A 20,261-nucleotide genomic window follows, 5' to 3' on the forward strand; every position below is an offset into this window, starting at 1 on the left:
TTTGCAGTAGTATACACACACATACATTTTTTAAAACTCTTCTTATAAAAATATTTTTTTCCAAAATGATAATGGCTAAAATGCCTGCAACCTAGTACTGCTATTGGATTGCTTTAATAGCTTCTGCTAAGGGAATTAATTGAGTCATAGAGTTTAAGTTTTTTATTGTGTAACTAAATACATATTTATATATGATAGGTAATATTCAGTATTAAAAGCATAAATTCAGATAGTCAAATAAAATAAAAAGAGTAAAGTTAGAAAATTGAGGAAAACCCCACTGTATTTGATATTTTTGCAAAAGTGTTTAAACACTATATTTTTATGAACTCACAAATAATAAATAGCCTTTACATCAAGTTTTGCATTTGCTCCATCAGTACTATCTATTTGGAAGGTAGCAAGCATTGCCATTTACATAAAGTGTAGCTTTGCATCTGATTGTTTTTTAAGAATGGAATGTTGTGTTACAGAGTTGTATAAAAGCTTATTCCAACAGCTAAGTATTCTGCAAGATCAACTTATTTGCTAACTAATTCTGTCATGATGTTTTAGTTTCCTGCGACCATGGAATGTTTGGGGCTTTGTGAAAAATACTGCAGTGTAGTCCATGTATGACCATTGTTATATCCTTGAAAGTTAAAACTCCTTTTCCCTTTGAGAACTGGTGGTACTTTTTAATCACATTTTCCTGACATCAGAGAGCATTGTAAAATAAGGAAATCCCAAGAAAACTGGCCTTTTTGCTAAGTAGATAAGGATGAATGAGCAGTGAAGAGTAAAAGTTCATGGTTGAACTTGGAGACTGATTCCTTGCGTCTGTCAAATCTTCCCTCCTAAGAAGTGTAAGGATTTACTTAACCCTGACAACTACTTGTGATTTTTTTTTACTCTTTTCTCACCCACCTGCACTATTTTTTAATGAATGTTAAAGATTCCAATTGTACCATGTGCTTAGTAATTATTGCAGAAGGGAGCTTGAGTCAGAGACAGTTGTAGTCTCAGTAAGAGAAATTTAAAAATCACCAAAGCAAATACTTTCATGAAGAGGTGCCAAAGCCTGAGTTATTTAAACCCATTATGAATGGAGCTCAAGGAGTGACCCAGTACTAATCAATCTTGAATAAAGAGCAAAGGGCCAAAACAATCAAAAAGACCGTTTTCTATAACGAACTTCTGTGGTACTAGTAAATTCTTGCTACTGAGAAGCTGTGTGGAAGCCTATTTTACTTTTGGCTTTTGTATTTCTTTTTGGCATATGTTTGCAACTAGAATGTGTTTTGTTTTTGGAACCTAAGAATTTTAAAGGAAAGCAAAAGGAATTTTAAAATACAGTAATATAATTTAATATATACATGCACACATTTATGTATAATATACCCACACACACATACATCAGCAGATTATTTAAATGTACTTTGAAAATGTCTTATTTGACTTGGATATGAGAATAGGGGAATTTTTCAATGAAGCTCTGCTGGGAAGTAACATTCTGATGTATGTTTTTATACAATTGTCCTATGATAGAGCTGAGTGACTATACTATGTAATATAAAATATTTGTACATGGAAAATACATAGGAAAACCTTCTAGCTTTATTTTTTTCCACTGTAATTTGAATCATGGCAAGTCTACTCTCAGCTATTGTTCTGGCATCCAGAACCTACCAGCTTCTCAATCTCTTCCTTAGCATCCATGCCATCAGAATTGCCATCATGTCCTCAGGCAATCATGGCACCATGGCAATTGTAGCAGTCCCCAAACTGAACTTCCCTTTTCTACTCCCTTATGCCCACCTCACTGTGCTCTTTTCCACATCACAGTCATTGGACCTTTTACAAAGTTATTATTACCTTGTACAAAATCCTGCAAAGACTTCCCTTCATACTTGAATAAATCCAAACTCTCGACCAAGTTCTTCAGGATCCTGCATAACCTGGCCCTCAAAGCATTCTTCCTGTGTCTCACTCTAAGCCAGCCTCAGACATGCCAAGCTCATTCCCACCTAGGGCCTCTACACTTACAGCACCCACCTCACCCTGGCTCTTCGCATAGATAGTAAGCACCTCCACATCATTTGAGTCTCCCTCTTCTGAGGTTACCTCCTCAATGCAGTCTTAAAAAGTAGTCCATATGTTTGTCCATTGCTGATGAACCATTTCTTATTCTCTAGATTTAGTTCTGGTACCCACATTCCTAGGCATGGAATTGAAAAGAATTTTGTAAAGCATTTTAGAAATGAACAGTGGCAGAGACAGAGAGATATTCTAGATTTTTCCAATTTGCTGTTTCTATGAAAACTGTAAGGATTTATACATTAAAGGCTAAAACTCACAAATGCCAAACCAAAGCTCAAAGAGAGCTTATCTGAATGAAGTTCCCACAGTAGCTCTGGTGCAGGTTTACTGCTGCCAAGTTCAGCTTTCCTCAGTTCATCTGGAATCCCAGAAAGGAAAGTAGCAGACGGTACACAGTGGCCCCTTCTCTCTTTCCTTTTCAAAGATTCTGTAACTAATCACATCTCTAACCTCCCCAGAGTTATGCCAACAGCCTCATCTTCTCTCTCCACTTCCTACTGCTATTAAAACAATATAAAGGCCTATTCTTAATCATCATAGTGGCTACCACGAAATATTACACATGAGCTCGGTTTAATAAGAGTAATTACCGCATAATGAGTCTATTAAAAACTTAATATGCTTACCTAAGATTTTTGTTACTTTTCTAGAAATGTGTTTCATTTAAAATTAATTTAAGTTTTTTACGTTCCAAATCACTTTTTCTTTGCTTTTGGACAGGCCCTCTTTGCCCGACTTCAGATGATGGGTCTGTTGTTATATCGCATGATTTTTGCATATGGGCCCATCATATAATACTGCCACATCTGTGCCTGAACTTACATTGAGCGTTTTCATATAAAATAGGAATATTTAGCTTTGTAGGGATGTTAATTGTGGTGGGTATTTATTTACTCAAATATCTTTTCCGGATCAATTTTTTAACATCTCATAGATAAAGACTAATTATATACATTTCAGGCCTGGAGGATTTAATGAATTTATGACACATCATATCTGTCCACAAGTTTGACAGAATTATCAGCAGGAAGCAATAAAAATTGACCTTATTTCCAGAATTCACCCCAGGGTACAAAGATATGTCTGTTCAAAGAATTAAATCAAACTGTATGTCAAGGCCGACCCAATTGAATCAGATCTGAGTTGTGAAGGAATTCCAAATGATAAGGATTCTGTAGGCTGCCTTTCTGGTCCAACTCAACTGATGTAATGAACAAGGCAACTTCCAACTTAGTTCAGAATTCCTGTGAGTCACAATTATAGCCAGTGGTGAGCACAGCACACAGCCTGCCCTAAATCCAAAAAGAAAAAAGAAAAGACTGCTGTTTTATATAACTCATACTTCTATATGGCTAACATTTTACCTTTCCCCAGAAATATGGTATTTAATATAATTAACTAGGTTTCACGCTCCATAGATGTGGTAGCTTATACCTTTTAAAATGCATGTAATAGTGGGCTGGTGGAGTGCTTCAAATGGTAGAGTGCCTACCTAGCAAGAGTGAGGCCCTGAATTCAAACTCCAGCACCACCAAAAAAATTTTTTTAATGCCTGTAATACAAATATTTTGCATCTATCCATTTTTCTTTTTCAATAATTATGACTTGGAAGGTTTCTATCCATATAGCACCTATTTCACCCTCTATTATTACATTTACTATGTCATCTTATAATTTTTAATCATATCTATCTTGCTGTATAGCATGTGAGGTGTTTGTAGTCAGATATCTTAACCATCATTCTCTTCCTAGTAGCTAAAAGATTTGTGATATAAAGCTGACACTCAATAAATGTTTATTGAATTAAATACTAGAAAACATAATAAATGAATTGATAATGATATTAAAATTAAATGAAAGCTCAACACAGTCTTCTTAAAGCAATTTGTAAATCAATGACTCTCAAAGAAAGATCCAGTTCCTTGGTCATTTTTGCTCTATTTTCCTTGCTTCAATGTCTCATCATATGACTGCATCTTCAAACAGGCTCACATGCATCTCTAACCTGCTGTCACATCTCAAAAAATGTGACATCCCAAAGAACCTTGTGGGACATACACTGAAAAACAAAGAAGAGTAATTTTTTCTTGCACTGCTCATTAAAAAGTAAAATATTCTCTAACACAGCAAACTTCAGTGAAAAGGTACTCCTCTGAACATGGTATATGACTAGACTGCAAGTTGAACTAAAAAAAATGATAATGAGGAAAACTCCTGTCAAAATAGTATGAAACATGATATTTTATCATTTCCTTCTCATGACAAGCAGATGGGTAATAAAGTATGTAATTAGATAGATGGAAAATTGATAAAATAAATGTAGAAACAATTTATAGGGCATCCTGTTAAGACAAATTTATTAAAAAGACTATATTAATTTGAGGGTTAGGTTTTATTTTGTTTCAGTTAATTAATTTTGAAACATAGAATTAAGCCCCTTGTTTCAATCTCAGTCACCCTATCATAATTTAGGCCCTCATTTCAGGCTTTCTTTCACATCACTTTTTATACCATTGTTGGATCAATCATTCTATAAAGTGGACTTGAGAGTGCCACTCCCTTCTCTGATGGCTTTCATGGGTACCTGTGTCCTTTGGACAGAGTCTGGTCATGACTCATTAGATCCCTTCATGATTCTGCCATTGCCTTCCTGCCAGCCTCCTGGCCCATGTCCCACTTCACCTTGGATCATAATGAGCAATCTGTACTTTACATGTGTTCTTCCTTCATTCGACAGGTAAGCATTTCTTTTGAACCTCTGTGCCACAGACTGTGCTCGGTACTGGAAGTGCAGAGATGAAAGAAACACAGGTCCTGTCCAGGAGCTTACAATCTCATGAGAAAGACAAATGGACACTGAGGAACCATTAACCCAAAGTGAAGGCTAGAGTTATGGGGATGCTGGAAAAGTGCCATTATGGTACCTTGCCAGAAGGTGTGCCTCAGACCAACTCTAAAGAAAGCAAAATAAACTAAACAAAAACACAGGATTTGGTCATCTAGGTTGTTTCTTCCTAGCAAGCTTCCTATCCTTTCCTTTGTTTATCTGTTATTCTCGGATGCTGACTCCTTCAGGAGTGACAGGGACTGTCCATGTGCCTCTTTAGTGCCCTGTCCTTAATCTCCTCATCTCCTTCACAGCGTGGGCTAAGTTCTCTGTTTGTCATTAGTTTATCTGTGACCTCCTTTTACTTTAGAGCTCTCTATTTTTTTTTTTTTTGTATTCCCAGAGTGCTTCCTCTTCCCCCATACTTTAACCTTTTTCCTTAATGTTTTGAAGGCATTTTAAAAGTTAATTGTTTAATGAATTAATATTTATGATTTTAGAGTGGATAGCATCTTAGCAATTGAGCCTCCCATCAGTCTAAACCAGAATGTTTCTGTAATGTCTAGGGTGACAGTGTGGCCATTCAGCCTTTTCTTAAACATATCCACTGACAAAGAGTGCATAAAGTTTAAAGAAGTGCTAACAGTAAATGCTGTAACCGATGAAACACTAAGTCTGTATATACTTATTACATTTTGAAGAGGATTTTAATCTGAACATGTTAGAGGCAAAGCTTAGGTCACATAGCTTGTGTTTGTGGAAGGAGAATATTTATCAAAAGATAAACTGAGAAGATACCATAAAGAGCAAGAATCAGAACAGATTTTATACTGATTATAATTCCCCAGGAGTTACCCTTCCTTCTATTTTTAATAGCCAAAAGCAGATGCCATTAAAGGAAAACCATAAAGCACTCACTTTTTGAGTTTGTGTTTTAGTACCTCCTCCACTTTCACATTTCCATCATTTCCCCCCTTTTTGTGACTGCCATTTTCTTCTCCAACTTTTGGGGATTTGTTTTTTGTTCTTAATTCTATCATCTTATAGTACATAGCACAGAGTCCACATTCATGTGGATCATGGGCCTCTTGCAACCTCTGATAAGAAACTATCTGATGTGTCTTCTCCTTGTGGATTGTAGTCACTTTAGGAACCCAGCCAGTACCTTCCCCATAATATGGGTCACAGGTCTCCAGAACCAAAGGCTCTTCATTGTATAGTGATGCAAGTAAATACTGATGGCCTGACTTTTTCTTTGCAATATTTATAGTTCTACAGACTTTTCCTCATATTTGTTCCCAGAGGACAGTTACTTTCAGTGTTTTGTTATTTGACACTAAACAAAGTCTTACAGGTGTTGGATCAAATTTCAAGCTGGCAAAAAAAATAAAACAAAATAATTTATTGTCAAAATCCAAGTTAAAAAATCCCTTTTAAAGTTTTTAATCCTGATGATTAAATTTATGCTTATTTAAGAAAAATGTTATTAAAATTTCTCCTCATATATTAAAACAAAGATTATTGTAAGGGTCAAAATTTGTCTATTCACTGTTCAATAGTAGTTACATGGCTATGAAGCTAACACTTATGTCTAAGTTTGCATATCTAATAAATGGTAAAACCATAATTCAACCTTAGTTTTCTGATTGGATATCTATTACTTATTCCACTCTCTAGTACTAAGTTCACATGCTTAATTAAATTTCATTAGTAAAGCTACATCTCTACATCATTTAAATATTATTTACTTCTGATATGCATATGTAGTATTTGTCCTTTTATACAATATAAAAAGGAACCTATATAATATATAATTGTGAAGGATACGTTGAGTGCCACAAACACGTAAAAATCCTTATCCAGTTTAAGATGGGAAATTGCATCTGCAATAAGGTAGCATTTATTGAGCACTGCCACCTTGCCCGGAATTATACTTTATTGGTATCATCCATCTCTAACAACAGTCTAATTCTGTCTTATTTTCTGTTCCATGTCCATCATCAGTGTAGTGTACTCTGTCCCTGCCAACTTTCTTCATACTAATTGTCAATTAATCATAGTGTGTGATGAAGACCCAATTATATTATAAAATTGCGGGTGTTTTACAATCAGCCTGATGAAAAGCAGAGAAGACATGAAACAAATACCTAGATTCTCAGCTTAACATTTGCATATCATCATGAACCTTTCCCCCAGTTTTGCATAGAAAGCAAAGGAGGAGGAATATCGGGTCGTTAGAAGCTTTTCAACAAATATTAAACCTTAGGAATTCCTAGCATTTATAAGCAAAGACATGAATTCTATATAAAATTCAGATATTTTTAAGGACCATGGCAAGCTTCTGTTTGCTGGCAGTGGTGTGCCTAGTAACGTACCAGGCACAATAGAGCCTACATGGACTAGGGAAATAATGTTCTTGTTCATAATTGTGTTATATAACTGGTTGTTTTATTCTTTTGTTCCTCTTTGAATATGTAGCAGCACAAAATTGTAAGACAAATGTTTTGATTGAACTGCCACATTATAAGATGATAGAGCAGAACACATTATAGAAAACATTCTAGAACTATCTGCGCCAAGTGCATTATAAAAATGGAGACCTGCCTATCTGGCACACAGTGTATTTTTCCTTTAGACTTTCCAAGCCTTCATTGCTTCTCTTTTTTTTTGCCATCTTTTCACAGTATTTAATTCTGCCCAGTAATAACTATAATCAGTGACTATTTCTGTGCTTTGTGATCTTTCTAATACTATACTCCAAAGGAAAACAATGAAGTTTGTGATTATACTAGGGAATCCCATGAAAAAAGTTCTACACTTAATGACAGTTTCATCATATACATCTGTGTCATCTGGATATCGAGTCATTCCGTTATTTCTTTGAGAGGTTTATGAGTTCAGAATTATCTCTCACATATCCACATTTGCCTATTACCCCACATTGGTCTCCCAAATGGGCTATCAGATAAAGAAAATTAAGGAAATATATGCCTCTCATAGACCACCAATGAATGGCAAGGAGAATCTAAGTAAACTTTCTAAAGGCAATTTTCATAAGTTACAAAATAACTCTCCAAGAGTATAGGTTAGTTAGCATGTTAGATGGAAAAATTTATAAATAGTTGAAATTCTTAAGTCATGAATCCAGTTTTGCCATAGTACTGATGTTTGAGCTGAATATTTCTATATATTCTTTCTTCTGTTGTTTATGTTGTTCCTTCCACATAATAACATGGAAATTTTAATTCTGATAAAGGAAAAGTAAAGACACTGAGGCACACAAAGCTTAGGATGCTGAGGAAGGCAAATCTATCAATAAAATACTATGATCCAAAAGGTCACAATGTGAATCTGCATTATTTCCTTCATCACTTAGACATATGAAGATACCATAACAACTTAAAAACATAATGAGAACACTCTCAACTTAGGTCTTTTGATATTTAAGTGAAATGGCAGAATGAAGGACATTGCAGAACCATTTTTTAAAAAGATGTAGCTAAGTTTTTGATGTACACATGGAGAGGTTAATTCTCAGGATACATTCTTCCCAACAGGCAAAACTACTTAAAATAGTTCATGTATAATTACTGATGGTGTAATGACTGGTAATATAATTATAAAAATAGTTACAAATGTAATAGCTCTTATTTCCCTTACCTTATTCTGCTTTAGCCTTATAACAGTTAAAAAAAAGAAAAACAAAAGCTATATATTTTTGTCCTCATTTTATAGGTAAGAAAACTCTTCAGAGCACACAGTTATTTGCACATAGTTGGTGATTATAGGAATGCTGTCTTATTTATTCACAAGTCCTTTAATCAATGTTTTAAAAAGCTAAACTGCTTAAATCTTGTTTAAATGTATAGAGCCCTTTTGGGAAACAATTTGGGGAGGTGGCTTGGTGTTGTAATTGATTAAACTTTTCATATCTTATTTGGCATGGCAGAGGTATAATGCCATAAGTAGGATATAGTATTAACTATATTTTTAACCTTTCTTTCTGTGGAGTTTATAAAATGTCATTCTCTCTTAATCTATAGATAAGGTAAAGAAAAAAATTGTTGAAAAATTAAATCAAAGCTAACTTTCATTCATAGTATTCAAAAACTATATCCACTTCTGGCTTGAGTTGAACATCTTTGCAACTGAAATGTTGGCGATTTTCTTTTCTTCATTGCACTGAAAATTGTTTTTAAGAGAACAATTGGAGTGAGTTTTGATAATCTAACATTCCCTTTTGCCATTCATTTTCCCATCTTTTACTCTCCAGTTTTCTCATATTGCAGATTTCCCGTGCTGAAGGATTCCTTGACTATGTCATACAATCAACATTTAAAACCCTATGTCAGTGAAAGTTAGTGAAGATGTCCTTAAATGTCAAGCAACAGATTTTCTTATTATGCAAAAATAATGATAATCTTAATCAAAAAAGTATTCTAGAAATAGTCTGTAAAAACCAAAGTATAAATAATGGCTGCTTGTTGCCATTTAAAAAGGGTTATTGAATATGTCTCCTTGACTATAGCAACCCCCTGAGGTGGTTACTGTGGGGAGTGGATTATGAGAAACCTATGAGAACTTGACATAAGCACAGTTGTGCTCAATGATCTACAGACTGAGTTTGGCAAAGAGAGCTAGAGGCAAAATGTAGCACAGCTGCTTTTCCTAAGTTGTTCACAGTTCAGAGAAGTAGAGAGCATGTTTCTCTTGTTACAACGTTATGCCCCCTCCCTGAGAACTGTTGCTCCACCTCCTTGTTTACCACTGGATATAAAAGACTCCCTGAAGAAGGATGCGAGGTTTTTTAATGGGGGATTTTGTTTTTGATTGGTGGCTGCTTGCGAGAATGCTGCTGCTGCTGGCTGTTTGTGTGTGTGCAAGTATGAGAGCCAAGATTTAAGAGAGAACATGGAACAGTGCAAGTCTAAGGAAAGAGATTTTAAAGAATAGAAAAGAAGAAAGACTTTAAGGTTTTAAAGAATAAGAGAAAAGAAGCAAACTAAAGAAGAGTTATTAGAGAAAAGAAGCAACAAAGCTGTTGTGCGTCTCCATCCCGAGCTCCCAGCACACCTGGCCCCAACTTTGTCTTCTATTGTTTGTCCTTTCTGCATCTCCAGCCTCCCCTAGTTAAGTCAGGAGGAACAAAAGTTTGTGAAAAAGCTCATGAGAGATTACAAATGTTCCCTATTTTGGTACTAACAATATCAAATCAGAAGATTGTCCCAAAGTGATGACTACCATTTTTCCTCTTCCAATTGCAGGAGAAGTTACAGGTCTTTGAAGAATGGCAGATGAACGAAAAGATGAAGCGAAGGCACCTCACTGGACCTCAGCTCAACTAACAGAGGCATCAGCACGTCCACATGCACCTGAGGTTAAGGACCAAGGCGGGGCAGGGGAAGGACTTGTCCGAAGTGCCAATGGATTCCCATACAGAGAGGATGAGGAGGGAGCCTTTGGAGAGCATGGAACACCAGGAACCTATCCAGATACCAAAGAGAATGGAATTAATGGAGAGCTGACCTCAGCTGACAGAGAAACAGCAGGTAACTAAGGACTTTTTGTGGCCAGGACTTGTTTTGTCTTTGTAGTCAACTTAGTCTGAAAGTGAATGACAGTGCTGATCCTCTTTCACTAGTGCTAGGGCTAAAATTCCACTCAGTCAGAAGAAATAGACACCAAAGGGAGCACAAAGTCATGGTGACAAACCTGACTTTCCCCCAAAATACATTCTCAATCCCATTTCCCTATTTAATTATGTCACTTTAATTTTTATAGACAATATGTTAAATGCATGTACATTTTACCAGAAATTCGCAGTATTTTAACCTCTTGAAAGAAAGCTCCACAGTTTCTTTTTTCAACTTCTGCCCTCTTTGTTTTGAATGACACTAGACCTAATTAATTCAATGGGTTAATTAGAAGCATATTTATTTTGTGGTAGAAAGACTACAAAGTCCATTCCCCAGCCTGCAAAAGAAACAGAAAAAAGAGAGAGAAATAAAAGAAGGAAGATAACACAGGTACATACATAGGAACCATTTCATACTTTCTCAACAACTTTTTCAAAAATAATGTACAGATGTTTTGAAGAACATAAATGTGGGGGGGCGGGTGGTACTAGGGTTTGAACTCAGGGCTTCACACATGCTAGGCAGGTGCTCTACCTCTTGAAACATACCCCCAAATCAATATAGTTTTTTTATTTTTATTTTTGTTTTGTTTTTTCAATACTGTGGGTTGAACTCAGGGCCTACTACTTGTGAGGCAGATGCTCTCCCACTTGAGCCATGCTCCCAACTCTTAAGCACTTCTTTTCAAACATGATTTCAATATGAAGGGATTCAGGCATAAGGGGACAAGGACATGTCATAGCATAATGGTTAGGAGGAAGAGAAGAATAATGTCATAGACCAAGATTTTTCTATCATCATATCTTGTACCTACTGGTATTACATCTGCAGTACTCAATAATTGAGTGAGTGATTGAATGAATAAATGGATATAAAAAAAGAAGAAAGTCTTTTTTGAATCAATAGGAAAACTGTTGGGAAGTCTAGCTTTGTCCCTTGGATGCTCACCAGTTGACCCTCATGACTATGGAGGCTTGTAATGTACTCAAGAAAAAAAATCATTATACACAGTGTGCTCGGTCAAGTAGCAAAGAACCAGCATCATTTACTGTTCATTTGTTCAGTGGTCTTAGTGAAGTATTTAAGATCTGAGAGAAATCTATTTGTCAAGTCAGTGTGTCCTTGCCAGCTTCCATGGGAAGAAAATATAAATTAAAAAGAGACTAATGGATATTTCTTTTAAGTAATGGTTTTGGGAGCACCCAGAGTTTTTTTCAAAGTCAGCTCAACATATTTCAAATGGATCTTATATTATCTCTGGAGGATTGATTGCTTAACTTTTATATGTGTGTTCATAGTGACAAAGATGGTAAGTAATCACCTGTGAGTTGCCATGGTGATGTTTTCAAACTATAGTGTGGTTTGTAAACTACTTTCCCTCCAACAATAACAGGCCAATTATTGAATTCACAAAATATGTATATGTGGAAAGCAGGATGAAAAGGAGAATGTAACATTTTGTTTCCTCAGACTTACAAAGAATGTTTCAGTGATAGGTTCATATACAATCAAATTTCTCTCCAAGCTTTAGATTAATAGAATAATAACTTTTACCATTGATGATTTATAAAAATCTCTTCAATTATGTAATTAAAATCATCCCCCATAAAAGGAGATACTCTTAAATATCAAGTATGGTCTTTAAAAATACCATGCTTTGGTGATGGAGACACTGACATGAGTTGGCACTGTATTTTGAGGTGATTATTCTAAGGAGGACCAAGAAGCTATATGCTAGCTCATTGTTTTGTCACTTACTTAAAACGTATTTTGGTATTGCATTTGTCCCTGTAAGAGCACTGTTAACAGGAAAATTTTCTCCACCAGATCTTCTGCTATATGACATGGTGTCCAGATCTGGTTCAATTCAAAAATCTTTTCTCTCCTGTCCTCCTTTGCTATAGTTGTCTCTTCACTTTTAGCAATAAATCTTTTCTCCAAGCTCATTTCTTTGTCGTCATCTCTATAAACAGGAGTATATGACCAACATCATGTCTCCCTCACCTTCCCTTCCTTTAAGAGCAAGTAGACCTACTTCAACAAAGAGTCCTACCTTATTCTCCCTCATCCACCCTCTTCAGTGTTCAATTTCCCTTATGGGCCATAATAACTTTTAAGGATGCAAGTCCCTTGCCAAGTTGTCTTTGATCTTATGCACTGAAAACAGGATTGGGGGGACAAGGTATGTTAGAAGGCAATAATACTTTAATTTTTTTCAGTACTGGGGTTAGAATGCTTGCTAAGCAGATGCTCTACCACTTGAGCCACTCCACCAACTTGTATTGTGTATATGTGTGTTGGGTATTTTTGAGATAGGGTCTCATAAACTGTTTCCCTGGGCTGGCTTCAAACCGCGATCATCCTGATCTCTGCGTCTGGAGTAGCTAGGATGACAGGTGTGAGCCACCCATGCCTGGCAAGACTTTATTTCTTCACAATTCACTCTTCTAGATTTTGTCTTCTTCCTTACGATTTAAAGCTAGTCACAGAAAGGTAGACCATAAGTTTTGATACCTAAAGTTTTTTTCTTTTCACTCAAGTGTCCTTTATGGCAGCCATGCCAAAAAGCATGAAAAAAAAATATGAAGCTACTGAGAATCCAGTCCCTTAGGAAAGCTCTTGTTGTAGTAAGGCCAAAGCATCATTTTCAAATCATTTTCCAAAGCATGAATAAGAGTAATGGCTTGCAATAATCCCTTCCTCTTTTCCACTTTCTTGAAGAGAGTGAGAGAATGAGTTCTAGTTCCCACAGAGTTCCAATTCTGTGACAATGAAGTTTAAGTTTCTTACGTAGGAGCATATCAAGCTGGTGTCATGCCACACCTGTAATCCTAGCTACTTGGGAGATGGAGATAGAAGGATGACAGTACAAGGCTGGCTGGGCAAAAGCAGGAGATCCTACCTAAAAACAAACCAAAAGCAAAAAGGGTTAGGGACATGAACCAATAGGTAAAGTGCTTGTCTAGCAAATGTGAGGCTCTGAGTTCAATCCCCAGATCCCCAGTACTGCCAAAAAAAAAAAAAATCACATCAAAATTATAAGGCATTGCTTGTAAAAGGGAAAAATAGCTGATTTATAAAATCTGTAAAAATGTGACTAGAAAATCATTTTAGAAAGTAGGAACTAAAAAATAACCTTTCAAGTGACATTTAAGAACAAGGAACAGTAATTAATTTCTGTAATCATTGTGCACATGATTTGGCAATGTAGCTGGTTTCCACTTCATTTACTATCCGATTATCTATCACAGTGAATCCTACCCTGCCTTGTCTGACAATGGACTCATTCTGAATATAGTGTTTTCTGAGAGCAAAACCAGGATCTGCAAACAAAGTAGAAGTTCTGTGTATCTCATCTTGCTCTCAAAAACATCATCATTTCATTGTCATTCCTTTTCATCCATAGAGAGCAAAATATTTTCTAACTTCCTATTCGTCCTTCAAGGATTGCTTGAAGGTCTCTGTGGGAATTCAGTTGTTCCTTCACATCCATGGATAAAAGTAACTCTAGATCAAAAATATTTGAAAAAACTGCATCTGTACTGAACATGTACAGAATTAAACGATACACATAACAACTATTAACATAGCATTTACATTGTATTAGGTATTATAAGCAATCTAGAGACTAAAACATATAGGAGAATATGCATAGGCTATATGCAAATATCATTACATTTTATATAAGGGACTTGAACATCCTCAGATTGCGGGGATCCTGGCACCAAACTCCCAACAATATGGAAAGACAACTGTATGGCTTGGAAATTTTATAGCATTGTACATTTCCACAGTGCACTTCAGTTTGTAAAGCACCATAATATATTTTATCACAATCCATCCTTTCGGAATTTCTGTGAGGAAATTGTTGTCTTCATTTACAAATAAGAAAGTTAAGGCATAGAATGGCTAAGTGACTTGTCCAGTAAGAAAATGAATAAGCTGAATTGTGAATGCAGTGCTCAGGAATCCAGTGCAACTTCTTTGTTCTGAGCTGTCCTACACACACCCCCCACCCCAGCCAAAATGGTGTGGGATTTTTCCTATAGTTTATAATTTACATGGTTTTGTAAACATGCTGCTGGTTGTTAAGCTTTCAAGACTCTTATATGATGGAAGGTCCCCCCACTTTCATTGCTGACTGTCAGAATTAATTTTGTAAATGTTAGCATTTGCTCTTTATTAGAAAACAGTCATGGAATCTGTTAATTTTCTGTCATAGTTATGGGTGATACGACAGAAAGCTGGGAGGGACCAGGAAGATGACCTTAGCTGCCAACAGTTCCTCTGTTTGCAGATAGAGTCACCCATCCAAGATCACATGACTTCTTGCTTGCAGACCAGTGCTCTTTCTCCTACTTCCTGTGCCAGATTTGGAAGAGTTACCTTATAGGCCACTTACAGCAGTGACCTTATAGACAAAGAGTTCCTCTCCTCATAGGACTCATATTTGTTATGTACCTTGGAGCATGACATAAAATCACAACTTGAGTCTCAGTTTTCAGTCTGAGAGGAAAAAGAAGGCTGTTCTAAGGTGCCTTAGACACCTTTGGGTGTTATAGACACCCAAACATTCAGATGTCTAGAATCAGGCTTCAGTGATTTTGACTAGTAAGAAACACTAGTCACAGTGTAAAGTGGCTTCATGACCATCAAAAGCCAGTGACAGCTACCTCTTGTGGTAAATGTAAACATTAAAGGAAATTTCTTCACTTTCCTCCCAGACATTCGCTAGGGTCCCTTTGTTCTCCCAGCATTCCAGACATGCTCTCCTGGACTGCTTCCTGTCCCAGAGGGGAGAACTGTCACTTTTTCAGAAGGTATAGAAAGAGTTGGGTCACCAACAGCCCTTTCCTACACGTTAGCATCCACATAACTCAAGTAGCCCAGAGACAGACAGTCTCAGATATGTGTTTATTGTTGCTGCAGTGAAAACTGAAACCTGAAAACACCTGAAGAGGGAAGTTTGTCACCTCTCATATGCAAAAAAGCAGAGGATGCTGTAAGCCGCTCTCTGTTGCCCTTTCTCAATCTTAAAAAAATTCAAATCTGCCTTTTCTTTTCTCATTCTCCTTTTCTCCCCTTGTCTGCATTTCTAGACTTGAGATATACTAAGAGGAGTCAGAATGCTATTTAAGATACAACCAATTGCAGATAATATTACATTAATTTATGTAGAGCAAAATAGTACATAGAGAGCCATTTCTCCCACAAAAATGACTAAAGCCATCCGCACCACCCCCTGAGGCAAATAAACAAGCTGGCCTAACAATACAAGAGGTTGCAGATTTTCTTCTTGTTGCCATGCCAACCACTCATTTGCTCTGGCTGCCATTTCCCTAAGCTCCGCAGAGGGAGGCGTGTGCAGAGCAGAGTTATTTAGCATTCAAGGGTGGATCTGCAGAAAACCACACAGCCTCACTGCAAAGGAAGCCTCTGGGCCTGTCAGCACCGATGGATGAGAACAGAAAATGGGGAGCTTTTCAATGTGTTCCTTCTGAAGGTTAGGCTTTTGGGCTAGAAAGAGTGAGAAAGACAGGATCGATTTTTTAAAAAGGCATTTCTATGAGGTTTGTATTTGTCATGTTTGCTTTGTCTTCTGTGGTGTCTACCAGATGAAGCAAGTTGTGGATGTTAGCTTGTGTGGTAATAGGTGGCTTGTGGTGTTGATAGATAGAAGGATCTGAACTGGATTCAGAGCTAGCTTATGTGGCATGGTCATAAAGAATGGTGTCTGTGGTCATGGCAAGAACTTGTACATAGCAGGTAATGTCAACTGGAGCTTTTCATGTTTTACAAATTTGAGGAAAGGATGGTCACTGAATAAAGTTTGGTTTTAAATATGCAGTTATACACTACTTTTTCTGATAAATACCAACTTTTGACTCTTTAGTCAAAGTCAAAGTATGATGACATTGTCTTAAGCCAGTAATTCTGAATCAACACATAAAACTTGGTTTCTTAAGACTTGATTCAGTTAAACTCAGTGGCTCAACCAGTTGAAGTGTGATTGTACTCCTTGTAATATTAATTGCCTGTAAATGCTTCTAACTGTGAAGAGCAAGGCTCTAATATGATGTAAGATATTGTAAAACTAAGACTAATTTGCATACACATTTACTCCTATGTATGTTCTTGAAGACAATGCCTCCCATGCACTGTGAAAACCAGCCTCAGTTTTTGTCTTGCTCTGTGTTAAATAACAGAACCACATTACAAATGCATTAAAAAAGTATTTCATCATACTCTTTGGCCTGCTGACACTTTGAAAATTATTTTATTGAATTTGAGTTCTTATCAATGCAACAGAATTGCGCTAAGAACAGTTCAGACCTATTTGTAAAAATTATTCTGTGTGGGTTTTTAAGTTAAATATATTTTAATTTTCATTGTATTTTTTATTTGAATCTTCCATCCTATATTTTCTAAGATCTTACCATATTTTTCCTCTTTAATTGTCATGTTTTGTCATACTTTTTCTTTTAATATTTTCTAATTTTTGAGGGTTTAAAAATCTCCATTTAGAGAAAAATTTTCAATAGTTCATAACAATCTTTTCCTTTTACAGTGAACAGAGAAAAATAATCAGAAATGGAAGTGAGTCTTCCAGGATTCATTTGTAGACTGTTTAAGCCTTTGTTTAATGAAGTTTAATGCAGGGCCTTTATCTGTCCCTTGTGCTATTTCTAAGAATTCACTCCTTACAAAATGGGGAAAAAAGAGAAAATATATATAATTGTAACTTTGAACAAATAAATTGCTCAAATGTCTTGAGAATATATCATCATCACACAATATCATGTTTTTTGAAAAGTGTATACTGATATACTTATTTGCATGTATATATACATCTCCCTCGCCCTCTCTACCTACCTATCTATACACTTGGAAAATACTGCTGGTTTATGTCTGAGAAAAATATTTGCCATGCAGTGGTACTGTATGGCAAAAATCACCTGGAGACTTGGCTCTAGCTTTGATTTTATTGTGGTTGGAAGGTTATTAAGTAGATGAGAAGGACCTAGCAATTATCACTCCCCTCCCACCTCTCCCAAAACTACTGACTCTACTTCAGTGTGCCTAACCCTTTTCTCTTCCTCTCATTCCCTCATACTTCACTGCTCCTTAGCACATTCCATGAAGCATGTGTTTGTCTGTCAAGAGAGTGTAAAAATTCATATCAGGAGCAGATGAAAAGTACAACTGGTGCTGCCTCACAGACCTGGTAGTTTCAGCTTTTTCTGACCAGGCATCATGAGTCCTCAGGGGAAAAGACACTGAACCCAGTGCTGCCTGCTCAAATTGCAACTCTCACAGAATGACTCACCACTCTGTTACACTCATAAAAAAACACAATTCAACCCCAGCCAAGGCTCCTGAGCAAAGAAAGAGGAAAGCATAGGTCCCAGATGCTCGTGCAACTTTTGACAAATATGCAAATGCTAGGTGGTTATTAGAATGCAGAAATGAAACTCAAATGTCTGGGTTTACAGTTGACTGCAGAAATACTCAAAGCTGGAGAAGGCATAAGGCAAAGGGAAGATTCAAAAGTCTGGGACAAATCATCTATAGTATAGATGATTCTGCTACAATGGCCTGAAAATTAGATCCAAATTTTTCTGTCCAAATTTTCTATTTGGAAACACAGGTCAAAAGGCTGTGCTGATGCATAAGCTCCTCTGATTTCTGCATGAGCATCTCCAGCCTGGTCAGTCCTCTGCATCAACTAAAACTCTTGTCTTACAAATTCAGTTACATTTTGCCCAATTAATCTGTGGTGGATTTATTCACTGTGCAACATTGAGTAAGTGATGGAGAAACATTTTGGAAAGGTCGAACCCTGCAGGAAAGGTTCTCAGAGGTCCTCCATCAAAGGTAGAGAACTGATGCTAACTTCATTTGCTGATGAGTCTCTTCTTTCCTGAACATGTGCAAGTTCCTGAACATGTTTCTATATTGCTAAAAGCATTGATCAAAAGGAGCTTCTTGTTGTTATCCCAATATTGTCAGTGCTTTGAAGTAGAAGCTGTGCTTTATTCATTTTTCTCTTCCTTTTGGTATAAAATCAGTACTAACTTTTTGTAATAGGTGCCAATAAATATTTATTTTGGATTACGATAGAGAAACTTAAGTTCCATTTATGTTTTGAGAATAGAAAGCATGCAGACAAAATGGTAATACACAAGTTATATCACAGTGTATGATATTTTTAGGAAAGATTGAGTTGGAAAGAAATGAAGAATAAATTAAGAGACTCTAAGAGAAGGCTGGAGTCACTATAAAGACTATAGAACTGTTGGTGGGAACAGAAAGGACTTAAGTAGGAATTCTGGAATACTGTAGTGACAGAATGTGGTAGAAGTCTTCAGATGGTCTGAAAGTGAGAAGGAGAGTTGGGAGTACAGAAAATATATAATGGAACTGGAGGCATGGTAGAGCACTTGCCTAGCAAGTATGAGTTCAAAGCCCCATAGGGCAAAAAAAAAAAAAAGAGAGAGAGAGAGAAGAAAAGAAAAAGAAAGAAAATGTGCCACTGACTGCAGATAGCAGTAAGACATCTAATCTGAGACATTTTCTTGATGATGAAAGTAATTGAACTGGAAAGAATAAGAAGTCAAGATAAATGACCTTTCTGAATAATATACAATCTAACAGCCAAGAAACACATGGGTATTGAATAACTTTTCATGTTCATTCCTATAAAATTAAGCCCACTGTAATAGTTGGCCTGGATCTTACAAATGGAACACTAAACTGCACATCCTTTTTGGTCCTCTGGCTATAAGATAAGAATTACTTTGCTTTGCTGTTCTAGGACAGTAACTCAGCAAATCTCATTTCTGACAAATGGACAGTCTAAACCTTAAGGCAAATTAGATGGTGCATGTCATGGGTTTAATTACTCCTCTCTGAAGCAGTGTACCAGTGTTGTCTGAAGATATGTTATATACCCTAGTTTTGAAAGCTATGTACCCTAAGTTTGAACAAAATTTTTTTCGATTTCATCTCTGAGTCTATAAAATGATTTGCAAATGATAAGTTTTTAGATAGTAGACCACATTTTCATATTGAATTAATGCGAAAAAATTATACATTAACTATAGGAGAATGTTTTCATTTTGTTTTGGTTCGGTTTGGGTTTGCAGTGCTGGGAATGCTAGGCAAGCACTCTACCATTGAGCTACATCCCCAGCCTAGGAAAATGTTTTGTATTTTAATTAGATATACATATTTTGTCTAATTTTTTTAAAAGGTTTCAGTGATGTAGAATGTTCTTTTCTTTTTGACATATTAGAATAAAAAAATCACATCAAAACTTCTCAAAGCAGCAAACTAATAGTAATAAGAATAACAAACAACTATTACTTTAATAAGCAATGTAAAAAGTTAAACAACAAAACTAAAAAGACAGTGGAAAACTAGTCTTGTTCCTACATAGTATAAAGTTAAGATGAAAACTCCCCAGTCCTGTGATTCTTAAAAGAAAATGAATAACCAAAGTTATATTCTATTTATGAAATATTGTTAATACATTTATAATTTTGTGGAGTTGGTTAAATTTTCTTTGATTCTTGTTGAGAAAGGTTGGAGGAAAGAGGAGAATGAAGGAATTTAATAAAGACTGGGTCAACTTGGAATTTTAAACAGCTCATTAGATACCTTTTCTCCTTATTGCATTTTACATCTTAACGCCCATGCTCATTTTTATCTTTCTTAAA

The 20,261-nt window shown here is 36.1% G+C and overlaps 1 protein-coding gene across 16 annotated transcripts in view; it reads left to right on the forward strand.

Annotated features, from left to right (window-relative positions):
- Positions 1-20,261, forward strand: part of Map2 (microtubule associated protein 2) — a 260,585-nt gene that overhangs the window by 177,087 nt on the left and 63,237 nt on the right. For 15 of the 16 annotated variants that reach the window (XM_074071602.1, XM_074071605.1, XM_074071604.1 and 12 more), the window contains one exon: positions 10,171-10,455. In XM_074071602.1, coding sequence (XP_073927703.1) covers positions 10,194-10,455 — 262 coding nt within the window. In that variant the 5' untranslated portion in view covers positions 10,171-10,193. Of the gene's footprint in view, positions 1-10,170; positions 10,456-15,907; positions 16,113-20,261 lie in introns of those variants that run through there. The other variant, XM_074071614.1, reaches the window with a different exon arrangement.

The sequence above is a fragment of the Castor canadensis genome, chromosome 4, assembly GCF_047511655.1.
Source record: "Castor canadensis chromosome 4, mCasCan1.hap1v2, whole genome shotgun sequence".
Taxonomy (NCBI): Eukaryota; Metazoa; Chordata; class Mammalia; order Rodentia; family Castoridae; genus Castor; species Castor canadensis.